Source organism: Anarhichas minor, unplaced genomic scaffold (assembly GCF_050575085.1).
Source record: "Anarhichas minor isolate MPS153535 unplaced genomic scaffold, ASM5057508v1 ptg000011l, whole genome shotgun sequence".
Taxonomy (NCBI): Eukaryota; Metazoa; Chordata; class Actinopteri; order Perciformes; family Anarhichadidae; genus Anarhichas; species Anarhichas minor.
This window is the reverse complement of record NW_027466457.1, coordinates 5,218,315-5,244,282: the sequence shown is the minus strand read 5'-3', so window position 1 is coordinate 5,244,282 and position 25,968 is coordinate 5,218,315. Positions and strand designations below refer to the sequence as shown.

Here is a 25,968-nt window from a genome sequence, read left to right as displayed (position 1 = left end):
AATTGTCAGTGTGAGGAGCGGTAGGCAACATAATCCATTAGCTCACCTGCCCCTAAGGTAAACATCTGTGCGCCTCCATAGACCAAGTCCTGCTCGCTCTCGCTCTCTGTTTGTACAATAGTGTTCTTATTATAACAGGCTGTAAATGTGAGACAAACACAGGCTCATGCTTCTTCTTGGTCCGACATATTTATTAGGTTCATATCTGAATGTACAAGCAAAATTGACAACAGGAAACAGACACATTACTCCCTAAATGAAAAAAAATGAAAAAAAAACACACCAGCATCAGTCCACTTTACAAAAAAAAAAGCTATTTTACAACACGGCTGCCTTTCACACACACACACACACCTACACAATAAGCTATAACGCGAGGAAGATTTAAACTTTGAAATGGCCTTAGAACAGACACTGGGATGAAGTAACAATTGAACACCCATTGTCTCTTAATTAAAATTTTGGGCATACACTGTACAATACAACACACACCCAATGAGGTGAATGAGGCTAATGTGCAAACCTAATGGCACTTAAAGATGACGGTATTGTACCTCATGCCATTAATGCAAAACATCACACCATACCCGTAGCTACACTGCACACGCAGCCCACTCAAGGTGAAGGAGACATGCCAAAAAACACAACGTAAGGGTCAGACGCAGTGCTTAGGTTTGGATAAGGACGGGATGAAAATCTGGACCTGAACACACCCTGACAAAAGAAAAAGCCCTGTTTTTCTCCTCTAACCCTGACTTGAACCAATGCTTACTCTACACAGCTCCACTTCAAACACTTCAAAGTGTTTGAACAGATAAAAGCAAAATATCTGTGGTCTAAGATGAATCTTCCAAGTCTTTCTTTGACATGTGGCATCCTCTCTCTTACTGTTGATAACTCCATCGCATGATGGAAAGAAATGAGAGGGATCAAACAAAGACTGGTTTGGATTAATCTAGACCTGTGACACCATTGCAAGAATGGAGGCTACTTCACAGATATGAAAGCCAGTTGTAACACTGGTGGGAAGACACACTTTGGCAGAAAGCATTGAAGAAAAAAGTATTCTAAAGTATCTACATAATTCACTCGTTCAAGTCAAACATTCCCACCACCTCGGAGTGGGGAATAATGTGATGGCGCTCGGCACCACCAAATACAAACCAAAAGTGCTTCTTGAAAAAGTGCTTTTTAAATAAATACAACAATCTATGGAAATCGTTCCATCGGCATATATGCAATTAAAGTCAACTCCTGCCCTGAGAAAGAGAGCGACAAGGAGAACGATAAAGTAAAGCGGAACTGTCCGGCACACACAAACCTAAAGAATCATTCTGGTTTATAACAACGTGGGTCTTGTTTTTGTCATGATTTCTATCGGTTATGATTCGATTGTACTCAACAAGGTATAATGTTAATACACTTTACTTTGTGGCAAAGGTGAATGTGTGTTCTCTCAAAGTGTTGAGAGCACGGCTGCCACAGACGATTGATTAGCTGAGTAGTTGACTGATTAGATCGATACATTGGTTGGTCTGTCAACTGTCATCATCATTTCTTAAAGTCTGACCAACAGTCCAAAACCTAAAATCATTCAGTTAATTACAACATTAGACAGACAAAAGATCAAAATTGGGAAAATGGGACATTTTGCCTGAAAAATTACTTAATGACCAATTGATTAGCAAAATTGTTGTCCAGTATTTTACATAGGAAAAGTATGTGCACACAAATAATAATGTGATAATACTAATATTATAGGTTGAAGCAGCAGTTTTGGTATTATTTCGATGTCCACCAGCGTTTTCTCTTCCTAATGAGATCGGTTAATCTGGTATTTTGTTTAAAACTGAATGAAAACAAGACCCAAGCTCTAAAGCAGAATTATTCTTTCGGAAAACAATAAGGACGACAAACCACAGCCTACCAACTCAAATACACGCACACTCTCACGCAACCTCTATGTAGGAAGCAAGTAGCAGAGCAACAGGAACTGATGCTGGAGTATTAACTGAAACACACACGTCATTATTGCCTCAGTTCAACAGTACAACACACACACATACAATACACACGTTGCAACCTGCAAACAACCGCATTTCCATACATTGGATTTATTCCAAAAATAGATATAATGTTTATATATACTGTTTATATTTATATTACGTTTACATATTACCAAGAATAGCCACAACCTAATACATGTTCAAATTTCACAATATTACATTTAAACAGCTCAGAGGGTGATATGAATTATGGAGATCACTGTTTTTTTTTTGCACGCGTGTCAGGATTTAGTTGTGCATGCATGTGTGTACAGCACTGTATGTATGTGTGAATGTTACACAGGTGTGCTTTCGTTGTAGCCTCATAACTCTCCTTTGACCTGAGAATGCACTCTGTACCTCAGACAGAGCTCAAACACACATACACACACATGCCTTCACACATGAATACAACAGCACACACACTTTTCAACATGGAGGGAGGTGACACATGATGATCCCAAATCTGAGGCTCCAAATAAAAAAAAAAAAGAGAGCGTTGATGTTGTGCGTGATCAAAGCAAAGAAATCGAACTAAATGATTTTAGTAGCACGTATAAAAAAAAAAGCCAAATTATCACTCACACATTTGTACTAATAAAATGTCTGCCTGGCATGAAACGCTGAAGAGAAAATGGCAGCTAGCTTTGCAAGCATCTTGGCTTTTGTAATCTTGGTGGATTATTTGAATACAGTTTTCTTTACTAAAGTGTAAACAGTCAAATGCTCCAATAGAAAAGAAACTCTGGTTTGTGATTTAATGCCCGGAGAGCAGACGTGCTCAAACAATCTGGAATTTGATGCTGAATTTAATAAAAAAGGTCAAATTTCAGACTACGGTATTTGTTTTCTTAAAGTGCCACAGCCTCAAAGACTCAGCGTGACCTCTGCTCATCAAAACAGGGAAGAGTGTTGTCACTCTCTTAAATTACATTCAGAGTTTGGCTTTGGGTGCGTAGTACGATGAAATGTTCTGTGAAACATACATTCCTCTTTGAAGCGGTTCAGTCATAATTTAGGTGCAGGAGAGATCAATGCACCTACGTGTAGATGTGTGTTACCCAGCAAACATACTGTTGAGGGCTGTTTGACCTCAACACTGAGCACATACCATTCTTCGGACACAAAAAGGGAAAATGTGGGCTGCTAACGTGAAGCAAAGCTGGCATTGCTGTGTGTTGAATGGACCGGTATGGAGCATGTGTGTGTGTGTGTGTGTGTGTGTGTGTTTGTGTTTGTGTGTGTGCGTGTGTGCCTTTGCTGCATCGTTAGGCCGGTCCATTAGCAGATGGCTGCATCTCTCTGCAAGTAAAAAAAACAAAACAAAACAAAAACATGACAAAATGATCAACATGATATAAAAAAAAAAAAAAAAAAAAGGCCGAAAGGAATATGAAGAGAAGTTTGGTTTCATCCACTAAGATTTTGAGATATCTACCACTAAAAATTCTGCCTCCACCCTTATATAATGCAGGTGAACAAAAAGTTGGCTATAACCTTATTGCATTAAATTACAGTTAAACAAACCAGTAACTTCTCTTTTAAAGAGAGGGGAACTAGGATTACTGCCTCACATTAGTATGTACAGTAAGTTGCAGTTTACATCCACATCTGTTCAATTTGTCATCAGTTCGTCCTCGAGTCCAAGTGGACGTTTGAGGAAAATTTGAATAAATTCATTCTCAATATGTCCTCAACAAAGTGGAATAATTTATTACAATGTGGTTGTTATTAGATAATAAAGAGACATTTTGTCAAATAAAGTGGTGTTATTACACACAAACACAAACACACACACACACACACACACACACACACACTTACACACACACACACACACACACACTTACTGTGTGACAGCAGCCGATTGGTTAGTTGGACTGGTGGTAGTTGGGTTGGGACAGTCTCCATGTTTCTTTCCCTTTTTGTGTTCTTTCTTGTTGCCTTTCTCCTTGTCTTTGATGGAGAGTCCTTCTACTGGCAGCTTAACTGCTTCGCTGCAAAACAACAAAGAAATGAAGTTATAACTAACTAGGGGCATAGCCAGGGCTTGTCACCTGAACTCATAACGTAAGGAACAAACTGCAGATGCTACTTTCTGCTAAATTGGCTCAATTTCACCAGAGTTGCTGCTTTCAGCTGTCCACACTAGTCATTACCATGTAATGTAATACCATCATTACCATGCCCAGCGCGGACAGCAACGCATGAATCCACTCACCTGTTACTGCCAACACACAGCTGGCTGTGACCGACCAACATCAAAGGGAGTTGGGCACACAGTGGCTAAGGTTTGTGCTAAGCTAATTACCCTCAGATGCCATTGTAGCATGCTTGTAGTTGCACTGTTTGTTAGTAACTTACTAATGTATTGTTTTGTTAGAATGGTGATGTGCTGGATTGGTAGCAACTTCTGTTCATAGCATGCTATCTGACATTCTGTTAGTAAACTTATATTTATGTTATGACTGAGACCAGAATAATCGGTATCATAAAACCAAAGAGTTATCATAGACTGATCTCATCTTTTGGTGTAGTTTCATAGGTTAACAGGCCGCCGTTTCATTTTTTTTAATGCCGAGTGGACTGTTGCGTGCTTGGGGTCATCATCAGGAACTATAGCGTTATGTTGAGAACATGGGATGAGCCTTGCATAGGGACAGAGGTCCTGTAGGTTCTCTACAAGCCACCAGCAGCGAGTTAGTAGATTCTTGTGATGAATTAGGCTGGTCCTGAATCATGGCGAGTAATTGTTGTTATCACATCCTGTTAAATGCAACAAGCAAAAAAAAACAAAAAAATAAAAAACGTGGCACATAAGTGCTTATGATGGCCTTTTAAATCCTTCATACAACTTGAGGAACACTCCAGAGCAAAGGACCTTAAGCACAACATACCGTCTGACTGCTGGTCTGAATACTCTGGAGTCAAAGGGAGATGGGAAAGGAGGGAACAGACAGGAGGAGGGTAATATCAGAAGGAAAACAGAGAAGGTGGAGGTAAGATTGTGCGGGAAAAAGATTGTTTTTGAGAAGAAGAAGAGCTCTATAAAAACACTTGAAAGTACACTGGGGGAAGGGGGACACGCTGCAACAATCAAGACAGAGCAGCTGCACGTCACTTGTGTGCGAGTGCGTCTACCTGCTGAAGACTGCCCTTTCATTTTTGGCGTCCACGGTGAGCCGAATGGTCTCCTTTCCAGCCCCGGTGGTGATGGTTTCTGTGGTGACCGTCTCGGTGGTTGAAGACTCTGTCTTTCCCTCTTCCTCATCACTGTCTGAGCTGCTGGAGGAAGAGCTGTCCGACGCTACCAGTGGAGCTTTTCTCGCCACACACACACTCCACACGCACGCTGCAGAAAGCGAAGAAGAAGAAGAAGAATTATCTGACTTTACAATGGTTGTAGGCTCATTTCCCTGGAGAGGTCCACTCATAGAGGTAAGAGATTGAGAGGCAGTAGTAATGAGCTGCCACATGCATATAGGTTTTAGTCATATGACTCTAAGGCCCTGTTCAGACCTGGCATTAACATGCATCTTGGGTGATCCGAACACAAGTGGACAGCTCCAAGTACAGGTGTGAATGCACCCAAGACACATTGAAGACGCATTGAGATCCGATCGCTCAGATCATATTTGGAGGTGTTCTGGGCCACATATGGTCACATTATTTTCGAAGTGAGTACATTAATGTGTCCAATGAACTGTTTGACTGTTTATCCTTCGACTATATTCATTCTAATACTAGAATGAAAAGTTAATTATGGTATCACATTTATATTTGCAATTGTCAATTTTACATATTAAAAAAAGTTTTAAAAAAAAATAATACAAGTTACTGCGTTAATTTGCCGAGCTGCAGCAACTTACGGTTCTGGTTGGGTTTGGTGTTGCCTGGTCCGCTGAGCTCAGAGTCCACAGGAGAGCTGCATCTAGGGCCTGTTTCAGAGCTGCGGATACAAGTAACAGATAAGTAAACAGTACAGACAATAAACTGCAGACACACATGCATTGAAATGTAAGGTTGAATATGTCCCCATTATAGTGAGTATCTATGTTGCTTGTGCAAAAATATATATTTTTTTAGCAATTTAACAAACAAACAACTGGTACAACCAATGTTTAAAATGTTTAACTTCAAGCTTTTTTTGCCTTAATGTGTAGTTTTGTAATTACTGAAAGGGTGATGCAAACGTATTAGGAGTATTTTACCACAATAGCTTTATCAAAACAAAGCTTTCAGATCCTCATATTTAGACCACACTCAGACTCACCAACAGAAAGGCTGGAAGTCAGTGAACTTGGCCCATCCTTTCTCCTCCGCCTCTGTGGCAGCTGGTTTGGAGTCTGGAGTGTCCCAGGCAGAAAAGCCCACTCCTGCTGCAGGAGCCTTTGAGTTCACCTCCCCGAAGTCTGCTACCCAGCCAGTGCCTGAACGCCATGAGACACATGCTCAAACCCTGCTTCAGGCCCTTACATATGGGCAAAACCATTATGCATCACTACAGAAGACAATATTTCTCACTCTTTGTTCCATCGGTCTGGCCCTGGCTTGAGAAAGGATCCAGGTCCTCTTTGGGATTCTCTCCCTCCTCGGAGTCCGAGTCTGCTGCTCTGTCAGAGGCCTCGGTGCCAGAAGCTGCCGTCCTATCACAATCTTTACTGGCTGCTGGGCTCTGGGATGATCGTGACCCACCGAATCTTGAATCACACAAAACATTTTTGTATGTTTGACTGAGCAAGGACAACCAATTCACATAATAATTCAAGCGTAATGCTGAAATAAAATCCAGAGCGTGGCTCATCAGTATTTATTGCTGTGTGTCTACCTGTTACGGGACTTGGTTTGTGCTGCAAATTTGATCTCTTTCTCCTCCCAAATGTCCTCTTCATCGTCGTCAAAGGGCTGAATCCTCTCCTTGGAACAGGTCTCAAACACAGCTGTATTAGCCTGCAAAGGACAGGTGGACACAGCAGATGTGTTTAGTTTAATCAGTGTGCATCAAGATTCATAATGCATCATAGCAAATGCTATGAATAAGGCGAAACCTTAAACCTGAATTGTGTGGCTGTGTATCCATACAATTCATGAATGCATCTTTAAGAATTAACAAAAGACATTTGCAGCCCAAAAGCATTACAGAAACACAACTTTATAAAACAAATGTGTGACTAAATTTGTGTAAATTACATAAAATAACTCACATTGTCCTGTCCTGCATCTATGTTGATTTTGATCTCAGCAATTCGGTCAAACGTTGCTCTGCCAGGAACAGTAGAAAACACTCAATTGAGACACAATAACAGTAGCTCGCTGTCATACAGAGAAGAATGTCATTTCATTTACCCAATGCTGTCGTCATGATCAGTAAACTCCTCATCATTGAAGCCAAACTGATCCACAAAGTTAGCCGTCATCTGCTGGATCTGGTAGTCTGAAAAGGCCTAAAACACACATTATAATTTGAATTAGATTATGATCTGTGATAACAGAGTCTGTCAATATGTTTTGTGTGTGTGTGCATATGTATGTCTACCTGCTGTAGTGTCAGTTCTTTCGGGAAGGGGCTCTCCATGTCATCCTCTGAGGAAGGGCGTGGGTTTCCAATGCCAATCTGGACATGGGGAAAAAAACACCGCAAATGCCACGTTTGAAGTTTGAGTGTGTGCGTTATTACAGACAGCTATTATATGCTGTAGATGAGCATGTGTGTCTTTACCAGGTCTATGGTGTTCTTCCTATTAGTCTCCGACAGGGTCTGGTCCACAAAGGTTTCCCAGCGCCCTCTGTAGTCCTCTGGCAGCTCTACATCCAAAAACACAAGAACAGCAGCATTGAGAAAGCATTATTCCAGTAGACTGGCAATTGTGTATTTCTTTCACATAGGAAAGTGAGTGTCCACACTCACCTGTAATGAGACTACTAATCTGTGTGTGAACTGGGCCCTTCTCCAGGTTGTGGACTACTGTGTTGGCAATTCTGGTCAGATGTCCCATGTACCCTTTTCTCATACCACCTTCTGACCTGAACACAGAGGTACCACACACCCCATTATAGGCAGCTGCTGCCTGTTAGCAAGAACAACATTATGCCATTAAGATCCTCACTGTATTTTATCATTCTCTTCCCAAGCCTCCAGAATCCTCTGGACAAGGTGGCAGTGCTGAAACAACTTGAGAGAAAAATAGAGAGAGTCAATAAATTGTTTTAAATCTACGTTCCAGCAGATTAAATGTAAATTAAGCCTCTAGCTTCAAACACAAGCAGAGAAACCTACATGAGTCACCATTAGATTATGTGTAGAGTTGTCAGGGGTGGCTGAAGGTTCAGAAGGGGTATCAGTGAAAGCCTGCTCCTGTGAGGCATCCTGATGAGGATTGGATTTGTCCTGGGATCCCAAGCCAGGCTGAAGTCTCATTTCATGGGCACAGGGCCGGAGGATGGCAGCAACACAAAGCTCCACTTGGAGGTGCAGGAAGTTGTTCCATGTATACTTGAAGAACAAGTCCTGAAAAAAAAAAAAAAAAAGGAAGGTTTTCCGATGGGACATTTAACACATGCATTACTTTCTCATCATTGGGCTAAAAATGCAGCGTGTTTGCACATCTCACCAGAAGCAGGTCCATTGTATTGAGTCGGCAGAGTTCCTGTGCTACTACCGCGTGGCTAGCAGAGCTGGTATACAGCAGAGAGGCCACCAGTCTGGCTACGTGCAGACGTGTGTTCCCTAATGGTTCCTCTAGCACACCCATAGAAGTCAGCATGGGATTCCGCTAAAAGCACACAGATGGAGGGCATAGAGGAATTTGGGGAACAAACGTTTAAAGGTTTAGCAGAGTTGTGTTATAAAGGTGCAACTACTGTCTAAACGGCAGAGCATCAGACATCACTTTTTAAGAAAGGGGCATGCCTGATATTTATAGTATGCTCTCACTCTCTGCAAGTGAAAATTTCCATTGCTTTCCATATTGTCTGCAACCAAATTATACTGGTGTGCAAGGGATCTCTGATGTTTCTATTGATAGCCATCATTATATGTATTTATCATGAGCAGTGGTCTCATACTACAACAGCTAAAATGAAGATCCTATAGGTGATTATATCTTTGTTTACATACCTTGGGTGGCTCCAGAAGTAGCTGGTGGAAATGTATCAGGTGTGGTTGGATGGCCAACAAAATGCTGCTGTTAACGGTGTAACTTCTCTCAAATCCCTGAGCATCCATTACACCATCCACCCTGATATATAAACAGACCAAATGTATGAAAAACAGGAAGCAGAACATTTAATAAATGGGCAAGAGAGATGTGACTAACTTCACCAGGAGAGGGGCCAAAGGAAAAATGACATTAGGGATCCTTACATAGTATAACTAGATAGTATTATTTATAAGCAGTTTAAAATTGCTTAAAACTCTCACACTCACACAGGCCTCCTGATTTCCAGTAATGTGAGAAGAACTTGAATTCCATTGATGATACAGCTCTCAGTACTTTCGGCTGAGAACATGTTCTGCAGCAACTGCTCCACACACTCCTGCCTGTGGAAACAGAGCGGAGTATGTCATCGTCTCCACATCCTGTAGAAAGAGAGCAAACGGGTTTGTGTGTGTAAATCTGTCCGACTTACGACTCCAGCACAGTCAGCAAAGGGTCAGGCTGTGAAATCTCTTGGAGCTGATTGGCCTGGTCTCTGCTCAGACGAATGATGTCGCACAAAGTCTGAGATGCATTGGACTGCCTCTGTGAGAGGAAAAACACAAATACACACATGAACAATCTGTCCTGTAAATTGTCTATTAAAGAGTCTGTGTAGTATGTTTTAGCAAAGATATTAGTTAATCATTAGTATAAAAATACTGAAATGCCCTTCTACCTCTTCATTTCTCTCAGGGTGAATGAGCTCTATGAGTCTCTGGGCCAGCTTCTCTTCATTCAGCCACTGTCGAGAAAATATCACATTATAAGTGCAAACAATGTCAGAGTGTAGTGTGTAAAAGTATGGTGTGAATGTGGGTCCATTTGTCTCATACAATAAGTGTCTCGAGCCTCAGAGGGGGTGGCTCAACACAGCTGATAAGCCTCAGGAGCACATCCATCATGGCTGATGTGTCGATATGCTTCAGTACCAAGGAAAGGAATCCCTCCTTCTGTCGCAGGAAACTAATCACCTGAACACAGCAGAGAGCAGAGGAAACAGCATGACACACCAATTATACTAAACTGAAAATCGGTATCAGATTAAAATCAAGAAAAGCACATGCGACCTTGCTTTCAAAAGTTTTACTTGGGCTTATTTTCTAAAAATAGAAAAATATATATATCGTGAGCAAGTGGGATATTGTTTCTGCAAAAAAAACATGCTGTTCAATATTTTAAAATGCAATTTTTCAGTGATTTGAGCAGCAAAATATGTAACATATTGGGGCGGCATATGTACAGAGGTAGATATTTCAAAACACCTGCAAGTACAAATGCTCTTTTAATTCTGCGCTGTTAGAGTCAATGTACAGCACAGACGTTTTAGCTTCAGGGTTGAGCCTTTTGCACACATAATCACAAGCTATAGATAATGCAAACATTACATCTCTATATAGCTCCTATCCACTTGCAAGAATACATATTTACACAAATGTATATTAAGGTGCGCAGTGTGGACTATATCACTAGTAGTAGTGGTAAGTGAGAAAATATGGGTTATTTTGTGAATTTGGTGAACTGAGTACAAGTGGCAATGATATCCACGGAACTTTCGTTAAGTCCAGCGATTCGTTTTTGAATGAAGTATCATGGACCAAAGTGATGGTCCATGTCACCTCTGGAACATAAATAACCATTCACAATGTCAGTTCCAACCAGCTGGTCAGATAGACAGGCCAACGTCCCCACTAACAGGGTAATATCTGAACTTTGTGCACTGCTTTACGTGTTCCAAAATAAATAAAAACTTCTACAACTATAATGGCTGAGAGTAGTTGTCATTGTTAGCACCCCTCAGACTTTGTGAATGAAATCACGACAACACAACAAACATAGATGACATCTTCTCATAGTATGCCCTTTGATGTAGCTGTATGAATGTGTTTGTGTGTGTTACCTGCTCGGTCTTTCGTGTGATGAGGTTCCCAATTGTCTTGCTAAAGAAGGATGCCAGGAGGGGGTTAAGTGGGGACGGCTGCTCCAGGAAGGCATACAGAGTTTCCAGCAGAGGCTCCTCATTACCCAGCTTATCATTGATCACTCCCACATCACATGTCAAAAGCTCACATGCTATATTTGGATATCTATAATAAATGAAGAGAACACACCTTGAAGTAAAACCAAGCTGAAACAAAACCAAATTATAAATAACTGGAAAACAAAACAGGAACAGGGTTGTCCTGATTTCCACAGATTGTTGTCCAACAGGCAATCAAGTAGTTTTACATTTACAATGCATGATCAAAGGTGGGTTTAAATAGCTGGATCAAGAACCATTTATTTTCACTAATCTGAGCCCAATTGAACTCTCATCTTTACTTTAAAAAATGGCAGGTAAGATATGATGCTGTGCAGCACCAGCAGAACACATCTTTTCCTGGATACAGTACGCTACATCAGCATATTCTGCACAACCACCTACTTGAAGCGCCGTGTCTCCTCTACACCAGTAGGGGGCTCTGTAGTAATCATTCGGACCAGGTCCTGCATGCACTGGTCCTGGCACACAAACAGGAGAAGTCTACAAATCCACAATGATCAGAAAAGAAGCACCAGTTAGCATCCAAAGGACTTACTGGACAGTCAAATGCAATAATATCATAACATGCTGCTGATATGCAGTATATAAACGCACCAATGGACAATTTACAGACCTCCTGTTCTGGGCCTTGCACTCCTGCAACACATCTTCCTCCTCCATGAGCTCAATGAGCGTGACATCCTCCTTGTCCAGTAAAGCCTCCAGGTGAGAAGATGTGTGCAAATCAAATTTCCAAAACATGGCTGACGTCACCGGCACACACACTTAGCTGTTGATCAAAAGAGGATGTGACATGGTGATCTGTTGAGCATATAGGTTAATCACACTATTTTGAACTGTGTGCTGAACAATTAACTGTGTGATGTAATCTAATGCATGCTCTTACATATGGACAAGGAGCAGTATCCTCAGTCAGATCTTGCTAAACAGCCATTTGCCTTATTGACATTGCATGGCCTGGACATCAGTCAGCATCAGCAAATTCACAGAATGAAGACACAAACACACCCACTTCAGTCAGACACTCAAACCCAGGAGATATTGGCATCAAGCTGGTAATGAGAAAATAAGAAACAACAAATGTTACAGAATCATTTCCAGGAAGAGAGACATTGCACCCTTACAGTTAGCAGAAGAATTTAAGTCAGCGTAAGTGTGGTGACTAGGCTTACACTCCTCTCTGGAGGGAGCAGGAAGCAATGCATCTGTAATTGAGTTAGTGCTGCAGATCTGAGTATTGACATTACCCAGCTTGCTTTGAGAATGGCCTCACACATTTAGTTACAGGAGTAAATAATGCTATACAAAACAAATCCTCTGCAGAGATGTTACTACACATTTGAGATAAGGTGTGGTGATAATGAGAGTTGAACACTGTTTGGGGACAGACAGGAGCTGTCACTGGCCAATGCCTTGAAGGGAGGGATCTTAAATTTACACCTCCTGACTCAAAGCAGATGCAGTAAAGAATCCATCTTAACAGCCTATGATTCAAGCCTTCATCCGTTGGACAAAACAGTCGATTATAGTGATAAACACGCTGCATAACGTTATCCATCGTGTTCGTCTAAATTGTGGATAAGGATCTACATGAAAATTGATATTTTCGGATACCGCAAAGTCAGCATTCGCACAATAGAACGAGTGTAGTATATTTACAGTGTGAGATTAGGTTTTAACATAACTTGCTCATTTCCACGCACCACTAAAATTGACTGTATCACAATAACGATCGCTGCCTAATGTGGGTATAAACAACAACAACAACAACAATAAACAAGAAGGTGTTTTTCGCTAAGACTAAGCACTTCATGAATTCGTCCTTACCCCATAGCTAAATCAGAAATGTATTTTAAATGTCATACAACAGCACAAACACGATCAGCTGTAAGACGGGCCTCACATCAGCTGGTGACAGTTAGCTAACGCTAGCCATCAACGGATAGCATGGTATATTGCGTATATTATGGTTAATTTAGCGTCACTAATCTTATCCAGACAGCTGTCTTAACGTAATGCCAAGTCAGAGATTGTCATCAGGAGATAAGCTATCAGTGCGTTTACAGTGTGTAACGACGGTGCCTTTCACTTACCTTGCATGCATGTCGTAAACCAGCCCGCTAGCAATATCTTAATCACGTTCCTAACGTTACCAAACTATTTCAATACGGTAACGTTACCGGGTCGCAAACGATAGCTCAGATGCTAACATCGGTCAGTTGTGTCAAGGCGGCGTGACGGTGTCCTTCTGATTCAGTAAGCGTCACCATCCTTACGACCACACGCACAGGGTTTACGTTAGGTTACCGTTACATTGGTTTCTCCCAAAAGACAAGCGATTATTACCATGTATCCATCTTCGTATCAGTCGTCACCCAAAAGTTGAACGGCAAATCGGCTGAGTTTGGCTCTCATGTCACCCGGAGGCCCATAGATGCCCGTTTGTTAGCTTGGAGAAACGGTCCTTTTCCCGGTTGCAATGTCGTTTGCACTGCCGCCGCTGCACGGAGCCTGGTCTGTGTTGACCTGCGGTATCGACACGGTCCAAGTTATGTTTCAGCAGGCAGGCAACAACAACAAAAAATCTGTCAGATTTGGAAATCAAAATGGCGGATACCTAAAAACGTAATCAAAAGTTCAACTGTCCATCAAGTGTGTAAACACAAGACCTACTCCGTGTTTATTTGCGGTCACCCTGAAAAATTGCTCTCGGGAGCTGGCTGATGCTGCAGCAAAATAGTCCGATTTATAACTCTCAAATTGTGGCAAGGAAGGTGCAATGAGATCAAAATAATAATAAAAACATTTCACTATTACTGAAGAAATTGCTTTGTTCTCTGCCATGCCATGGACACCTGGCAGTGTGTAGGGACTCCCTCACTTTCTGACCTCAGAGTTTTTGCTGTAAAGCCTATAGGGACCAAATGTTTAATATTTACATACTTACTTGCAACATGAACAAAACTAGGCAGACAATGAAAATGTGCAACTCAAGTAAGATTTAAATGAAGCCCTAGAAAAAGATATACCTAAAGAAAATTGCTGTGACTTGTTCATCACCTGGTGTACAGAGGATCCCCTGTGTAGTGACTCTGATCCCCCATGCTGACCCTGTGTGCAGTTACAGGTCTGCACATCTATTATTTTACCATATGTGCATCTGCAGCATCACTGCAGCTGTACAGAATATTAGATGTAGTGCTAAGAATCCCTTCCAGGCAAAATAAAACCCCAAAACAATGTTCTCTATGTAATCCATATAGGTCAATGGTGGAAGAAGTATTCAGATAAGTAAAAATAAGCAATCCCACAATGTTGAAATACTCAAAAGCAATTAAAAGAAGAATAATGTATTGGCAACATAATGCACTTAACGTATCGAAGGTAAAACGCCCCCAAAAAATGTAAGCAGTAGCCTACTGGTTGCTGGTTGAAGTGTCTATAATTTTCCACAACAATGATTTAGTTTAATCTAAAATAATACATAATATTTTATAAACTGATCATATGTTTTGTATGTAAAAGTAACTACTGACTATCGTTTTGAAATAGATGTTGAGTTAAAAAGTGCAATATTTTCTCTGAAATATGGTGGAGTAGAGGTATAAAGTAATACTCAAGTAAAGTACAAGTACTTTAAACTGTATTTGAGTTAATGTACTTTGTCACTTCCCCCCCACTGCTTTAAGATTATGTATTTCCTTTACCCTTCATCCTTAAACAATTATTATTTATTTAAAAAATCTGCTGCAGTATAACCACCAGTAGACATTGGCTTTGACAGCTTTTAAATAGCAACTAGTGACTTCTATTCACCTCAGAGTAAAGTTGCTATATACATACAATATAATTAGAATGTATATAAGAAGCTATATAGCTATATTAACTAGTAATTGGAAATTGCAAGCAGAAAACAGGGGCTTTATGGTCTTGATCATAGAAGGGATTATGATGTACCTCAAGAGACTGACTGACACCAGATATAACATAAATTAGGTCACAATTTGCTGAAGGTAAATATCAAGTGATGCTTAAAATGTCCTAAAACATAGACCTTCAGTGCCCCCATGGATTGGACTTTCGAATTTACCCACTTCAGCTAAATGCTGCTTTTCTCCAACGCCAAGATTTGGGGATATATTTAAAAAGCCAAATTCACTCATAGGGGATGTTTAAACTTCAGACAGTGTGTAACCTTCCTTTAAGACGCACCCTAACTCCCTCTCACCCACTATCCCACATTATCTGATGCAAATGCCATTTCTGGTGGTCAGGGGACACATTTGAACACATGTTTTTAGTATGTGTTTTTCTGCATTCATTCTATTAATTCAGTCTAAAAGTAAATTTGCAGCCATTTCCACCTCATGTAGACACTCGCTTCCGGGCATAAAGCGTTAATATCAGTAATAATATAACCTGCCTAATTGTAAACGTACCACTTCGTTAATTACTTAGATAAAAACACTCTCCAGTCTCCACGTAATAACACAAGCCCCGTTACTGTTTTGGGGGGATAACATGGATGCTGTTTAGTGGCATCTGTATCCAAGTGGGTGTTTTTGTCTGAATATCTGGCAACCCAGGACAGCCCCAGCCGGTGATTGTTGCGTCGGCTCCTCTCTCAGCTGAACCTCTGCAGAAGGTCTCTCTGTATAGCCGGTTAGCATCATGTCGAACGTTGTGGACACGAAGCTATACGACATCCTCGGAGTTTCACCGTCTGCCTCTGAAAATGAACTAAAAAAGGTAAATACGTTACTCTGTCAAACGAGCTGGAAATGTGTTTATTAAGAACATATTAAAAAAAGAGAGAGAGAGAGGTCACCAGTGAATTTTGGCCTAGAAACAAGCACCGTAAGCTAGGTTAAGGAGCGCTATCGCTAGCTTAGGATCCTCAGAGTTAGCTAGCCTTGGCAGTAAGCTAAGCTAAGCTAAGTAGCTAACTGTTCAGTACTTCATGGCGCGGCGTTTTTGATGGCAATTGAAGCTACTCATTGGTGTTTTGTAAAATACCAACAATTGATTGTGATTTTCATCGTTTCTGTCGTTACGTGAACCTGAAGCATGCAGTTATTAGCCTGCCCGAAAAACCAAGAAATACACTGTTGACCACGAGTGTGATAGCTTGACGTTACATGATACATTCCAGCAAATAGCCTCCACCAAGTAGCGAAGCAACTGCCAATTAAACAGCTCATCTAGAAAGGAGCACCAAGAAAAGAAACCCATGTGTATTGTTAGCTGCGTTGGTGTAACATCTTGTATCTCTAAACTGAAATGTGTCGTGAGTTGAGGTTTATAGATAACGCTCCACTTGTGTGGTGGTCTGTACCAGACTTATGTCGTGTAACGTTAGCTAACGGTACTTTATACTTAATGTACGTGTAACTTACGTCTCTGTGTAACGTTAACGGTACCCCAACGTCAATTCAACCATCAGGCAGTTAGGAATTATTGAAACGATCAACGCATCTACCTACCTTCACATTTAGACACTGTATCACGTGTTTGTGACCGCCTGTTTCGTAACCAAATTAACCATAGTTAATGTAACGTAATGTTAAGCAATCGCCTGTCATCCCAGCTGGTATTCCTACTAAAACATGCTGGGTGATGGCAACAACTGACGGTGTGATTCACGTTCAAAACGTTTTTCTGTAAAAATTAAGTGCTTTTAGATTTGCCATAAGATCATAAATGTAATGTCTTTACGCTCGAGTGTCTCAGATGTTAAAGCCAGCGATGCTCTTGCCAGTGTCCTTATGTTTTTGACAGCAGGCCCACAAGTCAAGCCTTTGGCTAGTAAGGACAGTTAATACACGTCGTGATCTGCTAGCAGAGCTCTTTGTCACAGTTGGTGCCTGTCTTCAGGGCGCAGACACAGCCTTTTTCTGATCATTTTGATTTTGATTCATTACAGTCCTACCGCAAACTGGCCAAAGAGTACCATCCTGACAAGAACCCTGACGCTGGAGACAAGGTATGATGCACCATAGCATGGTAACGGCAGCAACACCGTAGTTAGCAACAGCAATAGCTCAATTATTCAACAATTGGGACCAAGAAATGATGTCGACTTAGTTTATCATGATCACACAGCCCAACTCTTTGAGGATGTAGAGGTAAGATGCAGATCAGAGTACAGAATATGAAACAGCCTTTTTTCCCAAGCGAAATGCGCATCAGTGTTTGATTCGTACTGATCTACGACTTAATTGCTCAGATTCTGCAATGTGACAGGAAAGACTAAACTGTCTTTGTTTCTTTTTACTTTGTAAGAGAGGCTCATCAGAAACGCACCTAGTCGGCCCTTTTTGCTGTGATGTTCTGAGTTGTTTGACATTGTGTCAAGCTGTCTGATTGTACCTTTTTTTTCCTCTCTCTCATTTTCCAGTTTAAAGAGATCAGTTTTGCATATGAGGTACTGACAAACCCAGAGAAGAAGGAGCTTTATGACCGCTATGGAGAACAGGGCCTACGGGAGGGAGGAGGCGGTGGGCCTGGCATGGACGATATCTTCTCTCACATTTTTGGCGGAGGACTATTTGGGTTCATGGGGGGACAGGGCAGAGGAGGACGCAATGGAGGCCGGAGGAGAGGAGATGATATGGTACATCCTCTGAAGTAAGTGTGTTACATAGATACTGTTTAGTGCTTCACATATATTGTGTTGTTGCACACATCTTACATTTCTTTTGTTTCATGCAGAGTTTCTCTTGAAGACCTCTATAATGGCAAAACCACCAAACTGCAGCTCAGTAAGAATGTGTTGTGTGCTGCCTGTAATGGGTGAGTTTGCTTTGAATGTTTCATTTCAATCGTTTAATTAAAAATAAATCTATGTTTTCAAAGCCCTGACAGAATAACAGTCAATTTGTTCCATATACATTCCTGTTAACAATGAGGATGCTTTACTGTTTGCCCTTTAGTCAGGGGGGTAAAGCAGGAGCAGTGCAGAAGTGCGTGGCATGCAGAGGACGGGGTATGAGAATCATGATTAGACAGCTGGCCCCTGGGATGGTCCAACAGATGCAGTCCGTCTGCACAGACTGCAATGGAGAAGGTATTATATCTGTAAAAAACCCACACACTGACTAAACTTTAAAAAGACATTGATGTTGTGCAACGGCACTCTGAAACTGTCCAATCTGTGCACGTGTGCTTGTGCAGGGGAGGTGATAAATGAGAAAGACCGCTGCAGAAAGTGCGAAGGTCATAAGGTGTGTAAGGAGACTAAGCTTCTCGAGGTGCATGTGGACAAAGGCATGAGACACGGACAGAAGATCACATTCTCTGGGGAAGCTGACCAAGCACCAGGAGTCGAACCAGGAGACATAGTGCTGGTGCTGCAAGAGAAAGAACATGAGGTAAAGAAAACCTGTGTTCATCTTATTATCATGACTAGGAAGATGACATGTCTACATTTATATGCTGTACATGTTATGACACTTAACATGTTTGGATGTCGATCTCAATCAGGAATTCCGCCGTGATGGCAGTGACCTCCACATGGTCCAACGCATCGGTCTGGTTGAGGCTCTGTGTGGCTTCCAGATGACTGTCGCACACCTTGATGGACGTCAGTTGCTCGTCAAATATCCACCTGGCAAGGTCATCGAGCCAGGTAAGCTAGTCTTCAAACCACCAACCATCTCTGTCGGGACATCCCTCCTTTTTTTTGTTTTGTTCTCGTGCACATTTTAAAGTGCGAAAGACGATAGCTCTTATATTCGCTGCGCCTATTCATTTTTTTGCAGCTAGTTTTACTAGTGTCCTGATAAACACTAAGGGTGTCTGGAATACACCATTTAAACAAGTTAAAACCTGGTAAAGTATAATATAATACTAGTTTTCTTATTAACTTTGTAGGATTAAAACAAATCCCAAATAGCATTTTTTAAGTTGTTATTGTAACACATCATAATATGCCAAAAGCAAAGTGATCCACATATTCAAAGCATAGTTTTGCCTGACAGTTCTGTTGTGCTTTCATCACAATAAACAGCACATAGCTTGTAGATTACAAGGTTAAGGATTCCTGTTGCGTGTGCATGCCTTTACACCGTTGTGTTGATGTTTGGCAGGTTCTATTCGAATGGTGAAGGGAGAGGGAATGCCTCAGTACAGAAACCCATTTGAGAAGGGAGACCTTTACATCAAGTTTGACGTCCAGTTCCCCGAAAACAACTGGATTAGCCCCGAAAAGCTGAATGTGAGTCGCACTTGTTAAACATCCCGCAGTGCACAATTTTAGCTCCCTTAAGCTTGAATGATTGTCATTTTTTTAACTTAATTCTGTTCTTGCAGGAACTCGAGTGCTTACTGCCTGCTCGTGCTGAGAATCCTGTTATTGCAGCAGATGCAGAGGAAGTTGACCTGACAGAATTTGACAAGAGTCAAGGGTCAGGAAGTGGAGCCAGGAGAGAGGCCTACAATGATAGTTCTGATGAGGAAGGGGGCCATCATGGCCCAGGGGTGCAGTGTGCACACCAATAGAAAGACTCATACATAAAAACATGCACATTGTGCGCACACACACACATAAATACATGAACATCTCTTGAGTTCCATTGCTAACACCATTCAAGACTTGACACACATACATGTTGATTTCTCTCCTTTCATGATTCACGTGAAAAAGAGATGTACACAAATACATACACACTTATATCAACCCTCCTCAGTCCCATGGTGCCCATAAGTCAGAGATATGCTGGACGTGTGATGACCATTTTGTGTTTATGGACAGTAGTGCTCATCAAAGCCTCCGGCAAGAAGGTTCACTGAATGAACTTGACTTGGACCGCCCTGTTTTCATCCTCGGCTTTTACCTTTCACTGTGGGAAACACCAGTCTAGTGTATAAAATGCAAATATTGTTGACTTTCTTGTATACGGTGTAGTTTAGTCTATCTCACACAAGCGCATGCTGCTTTCTTGCTGACGATCTCGCACACGTAGGTCCAGGGTCCGGATAGGACACCACAGAGACATCTGACACCACACCTGTTTAAATTTCAACGTGTCACTGCTATCAAAGTGCCCTGCTATCAAGAGAGCTGACCTAATTACAGCCCTAAAAGTGTGTCCTCCGCACAGCCTGCTGAGAGCCGCACGTTTTATTCCTCGTCATCCAAAAGGCAACTGTTTCTGTTAAGTCCCCAGCCGTCGCATTGCTAAGATATTAAAGCCCCGAGTAAAACGCCTGTCAGCCAGGCACCACGTTTTCTTAGTTTGGAATTTTAACTCGTTTGTCTTTGTTGGTTTGAATGTTAGTGTGTTCCAGACCACAGAAGTTGAACCTAAGTTGCGTACTCTTCATTTGAATCGAGGACACACTTGTGTACTTTGTATGTACTGTGTGTGTGTGTGTAATGCAGCGGCTGTGGAATGTTCTGGCTTATTAGAGTGATATTCCTGCTTTGTGTTGGACTGCAGTGTTAGTGGACACTAAATAGGGGCAATTTAAGAGGGACAAAACAGAATGTTTATTTGCTGAGAATCTTTCCCATGTAGACATTCTCCCTCTACTCACCAGAACCAGGAGATCTTCTTCTCTTGCAGGAAAACCACTGGGCCCGCAGCAAACCTCTGTATTATACATATCTGCCCATCGTAGAGTTGTTAGCCAAACTTGCATTCTTTGACATGTTACAATATTCCTATCATGATAGATCTGTAAATAAATATAGCCCCAGTCCATAGGTGCATTCGAAGTCTACAGCGGTGTCCTTCGTCTAGTCACATTATTTCTTTTACAAGTGAGTAATGGCCAACAGTGCCAATATATACGTTATGTTCACATGAAGGAGAGTTGATGGAACCTCTGTAAACTGTTAACATGCACCTCTGCGACTTATTGTGTATGTAATTAAGGCCACGGGGATATTGTGTACACAACTAAAGGGGGGTCATTGATAAATGACGTTAATGTTGATGCTTACGTTTGTCAAGATGATAATAACTGTATAATAAACAGTCAATTCAACTTTTTGATGTCTTATTGCAGATGCACACCCTGCATTCACAACACCTATTATGTGAGCCTAAATATATATACACAGTATGATCATAAACCAGAGGGCTGATACGATTTTAAAACAATCTGCAACATTATACTTGAACGCATGACAATATTATCTGATAGGCAATGTGTCAGATTTTAAATCATTAGAAAATCCCACTTTCATTGAAAAGTCTTTTTATTAACTAAAAATCCCTTTTGTTAAAACTACACATGATTTTAAGCAGCTTTAGTTTCTCAGTCTGCTCCCTCATCTGTTTCACTGCTGTTGAGAGCTACTGGACCCAGGAGCTCCTTAAATCCTGCAGTATTCCTACAGGATAAAAAGGAAACATAAGGGGTGGAGGTAAACCTTACTTTGGTGGTTCGTTTAAAGGGGTGTCCCTCACCTGTCTCGCTTGGACTGCATGACGTGGGATCTCTCTCTTCTCAGCTGCTCCAGTCGCTCTCTGACAACTGTCTTCTGCTGGTTCTTATCCTCCTAAAACACAATAGAAATCGTGATACAATGACCGATACAATTATGTAGACTGATTCCCGTAATATACAGTATTATACCTGTGGTAGATCTTTTGTGAGGTGCCTTAGCCTGTCTGTGTGTTTCAGGCCAAGCAGGTCTTCCTCTGCCTTTCTGTTCTGTATGATTGACAGACGCTCCTGAAGCTGAAGGACAAACTGTGTCAGAGTGACATGTCACCTCTGCCTCCCACAATCAATGACCCGAATACTAGTGTGTGAAATTCCTCCTCTGCTTCTACACCGTTCTCTCACCCTCAGCAGTTGTCTCTCTCTCTCTCTCTGCTGCCTCTGTTCGACCTTTCTTTGCACGTCCACCAGGTTGCGCATTGTTATTTCTCTCTCCATTTCCGAGACTGGTTCTCTTGCTCGCTCTCTCTCCATCAGTGTGGATTCCCTCATTGCCTCCCTTTCTGCAAGACTACTGTCAAACTTTACAAGAGGAAACAGCAGATGAGTGAATAATGTGGAAATGTTCAGCACAGATCTTGGTTGCACAACCATGTATTAGCAAACTTACCGCGGCTTCTGTATTATATGTCTGGTCCTCAACATGAGCGGGTTCGGGCCCTCTCAGGTCCCACAACTCCGACTCTGTTGCAGTGGGACACATTTCTACCTCAAGCTCGTCTCTGTCGACATTAGCTGTCTCTTTCATCAGTTCAGAGCAGATGTCACCACCATGCCGCTTGATCTCAGGAGGGTCAACCAAGAGATGTGGTTGTGCAGCCTGCAGGGTCTCTGCTACCAAAGCATGTGCATGCAGGTCACATTCAGATTCTCCCTTCTCTGGTAGATCAGCTAGTGCTCTCTCCACCAAGGCCAAATAATGAGAATATAAAAAGGGTAAAAAAAAAAATCAAATGCATGACATAGTAATACAACGTTTCATGGTCTGCTTTACAAATCATATAGAGTACCTGTCCTACTGTGCTGCACTGCTGGTCTGCAGACTGTGCGTTAGGATGACCTGTGGAATCAGAGTGGAGCAGAGTGGGTTTCATCTCTTCTCCAGTAGTCTCCTCACGCGGTGTGTGTTCAGCTGTACTGCTTGTGTCATTTGGCTGTACATCCTGGCTCTGTCCTGTGCCTCTGACCGCAGCGCCTTCCTCATACTCAGTGTCATCCTCTGTTGGTTTGCTCCAAGCAAGGGTGATCAGTGAGCCCTGTTTCTCATAACTCTGGGAGCTCTTAGTTGCACTGCCCACTTCTTCTTCCTGGCCTCCTCGGTCTGCGGTGAGACTCTGACTTGTTGCATCTGAGACACACAAGATCTCCAAGTAGGGCAGGTCCTCCATGACCGCTCCACAACCTGGGGGGAAAAGCAATATGTTGTAATTGCAGCTGTAAGTGTTTGGTCCAGGTTTTGCCTGTGTTTGCAGTACCTATACAGACGTCCTCTTTGTCCGTCCATTCTGCAGCTTGCGTCACATTTAGTTCTCTGCTGGCCCTTCTGATTGAATCCACCGTCGGAGCTTCAGCTGGCCCGCCACTGCTGTTCTGAGCATCGACCAGACCACTGCAGCAGGACAGAGCTGTGATTTGCTCATTGATGCTATTTCCGGTTAAGTTTGGATAAGGAGGGATTATAGAGCCTGAAGTAAGTGGGGCATCTGATATCAGCTGGAGCAGGTTGGTGTAGCGTTGTGCTTGAAGTTCTGATTCATATGCATCTCGCAGAGCTCGGACACACTGTGCACTCTGACAGACACATATCATTATTTGAACAGTCTGTGCTTTAATAAAAGAGTCGCTGTAATCGTTGAATCTTAGGATTGGATGTTGTGGTTGTCTTGACTCACCTTGTCCATCAGTGCTGGCAGTAATGCAGACGCTCGGACTTCCTGGAGCTCCATCAGATGGGTCAAAAGGAGCAGGGAACAATCCTCCAGATGGTGTTGGTGCCACATTGCCGGTTGACTGCTTATGTGCGGCTGCAGTTGTGGCTGAAGGTCTGTTCGCTTTAAGGGGGTCTGAGTGCCATTGCATGTCTGCAGGCCAGCATGGATTTCTCTCAGTCTTTTTATACAGCCATTTCTTAAAGCAGATTGCTGATGGCTATCTGCATAGGAAACATAAAACAAGAAAGATGGGATATACAAATGAGGGGGACACAAAAGAAAAGCAATTCTGACAAGCATGCAGCAGAAAAATAAAGACAATATCCATATACCCTCATTTGGAGGCACTGTGCAACCTGGCTCTTGCAAATCCTCGATGGAGACCCCGTTTGCCAACTTGACCAGGTGCTTCCGCTCCTGCTCCTGAGTCAGCACCAGCAACTGCAGCACTGCCTGCTGTAACAGGGCCAACGTTTTTGATCTGTTGCTGATAAAACTACTGTAGTGTTTTCCTTTAAGCCATTACTCGAGAAACATCTTACTCACAATCTGTTTTTAAATCAGGTTATGTCATGTGCTGCCTTTCTGTCAGAATCAGTGTATGCAGATTTACCATATACCTGCTGTGGTGATACTGAGATAAAGTCTTTCTGTTGCTCCTCCTCTTCACCATGTAGCCACAGTGCTGCCTGCTCTGCTCTGCAGGGACTCTTAACATGTGGCCTGAACAGATACACGTGGGACAGACAGAATATAGCTGAAATGGAGTGTGCATAGGGCAAAAAGCAAGAACTGATGATAGTCAGTACATTTTCCTTTTCAGTGGTGAATCTTTATTTCCACTTTCAGTTTTGGCTCACCATGTCTCCCAGGACTGCCGAGCTGCCAGTAGAGCGCTGTAAGACATTTTCTCTCTCTGAGCTCTGAGAGTTGCCAATCTGATGTATAAGCACAACATCCTCAGGCTCTTCCTGTCCAGCCTGGAAGGTAAACGATTAAGGAATCAACTCGTTACGTACTGTACCCGGTAAGAGCCATATAGAAGTCCATTATGTGTCAAATCTTGCATAAGTGTTAACTTGTGTTGAGTACAAGGTGAGCAAAATCACACGGTAATTAAATAAAGAAATCTAAAGTCAATGTGAATGTATGTGGGATTATTTTGATTTTATTGGTGTGTAGACTTAACCTGACCCGTGATATCTCATGACATCACGAGAATCCAGCTACCATGCAAGGTAAGAGCAGACCTAGCAGGTATTTACCTCTCACCCAGGACTGTCAGTGTGTCCCTTTCTTGTCGGCGAAATGTGCATAACTCATAGAGGAGCGAAACAGCAGACCAACACTGCTCCCTGCACTCAGGACGGCTTCTCAGGAAGGCCCTGCAGGAGAGTAACTTCTGTTATAGTGCTTTTTGTTTGACGCCCATTATCTGTGTTTTTATTCATAACTGAAGCTGAGTGTCCTTGTTTTAATCAGAACATAAATTACACAGCAATTAAACAGCAAACTGTATTTTTACTTTAGTTTTGGAACCAGGATATATTGCTGTATTGTAGTTTGGTCATTGTTTCCTTTTCAGTTTAAGACATTTCACTATATTCAGTTTTCTATTCATCTTAAATGTGTAATAATAACCTTGTTATTGTGTGTGTTACCTGTATACCCTTAGGGCTCCTGGCAGCTCAGCCAAACGAAGCATGTCACCTGACACCAAAGCCTCATCTGCAAGATCCCCCAGCCCCTCCTCTTCCTTAAGTTGTTGCCATGGCAGCAGAGTCTCCCAGATACTCAGAGCTGTGGTTTCACCAACGAAGAAGAGGCAGGGGAAAAAATGGGGAATGTGAAGCACCTGGATCAGGCTCTGTGATACTTTGAGTTAAGAGATTGTTCTTTGTGTTTTATTGCTACGACATGTTCAGTGAGACCTTTCCTTACTGTAGTGCTCCTGAAGCATTTCAGTATAAAGCAAGTGGGTCACCACATCATACTTCACTTCCAGCAAGAGCAGGACGTCTGATAGGGAGACACAGCCCCAGGCCTCACCTCTGACCCCGAGGCTTTGGCCCTGCCAGGGAGAGGGCAGTATACTTTGCACACTCTCTGATGCTAATCTAAGACGAAAGATAAAAGCACATATCAATATCATAATTATAGTAAACATGCAATTCAATGCTTAATGGATGCCTTGTGACATTAAATAAAGGTTTTAATTGTTTCTAGAGGTCAAATATTCTAATCTTTAGAGGATTAATACTGCAATGTAGTTAAAGTGATACTATGCGGCTTTTGTAAGA

At 42.1% G+C, this 25,968-nt stretch overlaps 3 protein-coding genes across 11 annotated transcripts; 1 reads left to right on the top strand and 2 right to left on the bottom strand.

Annotated features, from left to right (window-relative positions):
• Nucleotides 1-170: 170 nt before the first annotated feature.
• Nucleotides 171-16,036, bottom strand: ppp6r2b (protein phosphatase 6, regulatory subunit 2b). 9 transcript variants are annotated; one of them, XM_076089002.1, is made up of 27 exons: nucleotides 15,725-16,036; nucleotides 13,632-13,811; nucleotides 12,172-12,337; nucleotides 11,899-12,054; nucleotides 11,667-11,765; nucleotides 11,142-11,328; nucleotides 10,078-10,215; nucleotides 9,921-9,986; nucleotides 9,675-9,787; nucleotides 9,472-9,585; nucleotides 9,163-9,283; nucleotides 8,657-8,818; nucleotides 8,323-8,553; nucleotides 8,153-8,217; nucleotides 7,954-8,069; nucleotides 7,765-7,850; nucleotides 7,582-7,659; nucleotides 7,392-7,489; nucleotides 7,250-7,307; nucleotides 6,874-6,995; nucleotides 6,570-6,745; nucleotides 6,319-6,475; nucleotides 5,915-5,994; nucleotides 5,187-5,397; nucleotides 4,943-4,966; nucleotides 3,896-4,042; nucleotides 171-3,347 (listed from the first exon to the last, which is right to left on the bottom strand). In XM_076089002.1, the coding sequence occupies exons 4-27, from the start codon at nucleotides 12,024-12,026 to the stop codon at nucleotides 3,314-3,316; spliced, it is 2,811 nt and encodes a 936-aa protein (XP_075945117.1). In that variant the 5' UTR covers nucleotides 12,027-12,054; nucleotides 12,172-12,337; nucleotides 13,632-13,811; nucleotides 15,725-16,036; the 3' UTR covers nucleotides 171-3,313. The 9 variants fall into 9 exon arrangements, with proteins under 9 accessions (XP_075945117.1, XP_075945122.1, XP_075945120.1 ...); XM_076089007.1 differs by lacking the exon at nucleotides 15,725-16,036 and having other exon boundaries at nucleotides 8,332-8,553; nucleotides 13,632-14,085; XM_076089005.1 differs by lacking the exon at nucleotides 15,725-16,036 and having other exon boundaries at nucleotides 12,172-12,242; nucleotides 13,632-14,082.
• Nucleotides 15,526-21,275, top strand: dnaja2b (DnaJ heat shock protein family (Hsp40) member A2b). Its single transcript, XM_076089011.1, has 9 exons — nucleotides 15,526-16,034; nucleotides 17,209-17,268; nucleotides 17,683-17,912; nucleotides 17,997-18,077; nucleotides 18,218-18,351; nucleotides 18,459-18,655; nucleotides 18,768-18,912; nucleotides 19,373-19,500; nucleotides 19,596-21,275. The coding sequence occupies exons 1-9, from the start codon at nucleotides 15,957-15,959 to the stop codon at nucleotides 19,782-19,784; spliced, it is 1,242 nt and encodes a 413-aa protein (XP_075945126.1). The 5' UTR covers nucleotides 15,526-15,956; the 3' UTR covers nucleotides 19,785-21,275.
• A 208-nt stretch (nucleotides 21,276-21,483) lies between these two features.
• LOC142947428 (uncharacterized) lies at nucleotides 21,484-23,309 on the bottom strand. Its single transcript, XM_076088999.1, has 5 exons — nucleotides 22,348-23,309; nucleotides 22,083-22,259; nucleotides 21,870-21,974; nucleotides 21,701-21,792; nucleotides 21,484-21,624 (listed from the first exon to the last, which is right to left on the bottom strand). The coding sequence occupies exons 1-5, from the start codon at nucleotides 22,483-22,485 to the stop codon at nucleotides 21,549-21,551; spliced, it is 588 nt and encodes a 195-aa protein (XP_075945114.1). The 5' UTR covers nucleotides 22,486-23,309; the 3' UTR covers nucleotides 21,484-21,548.
• Between the last annotated feature and the right edge of the window lie 2,659 nt (nucleotides 23,310-25,968).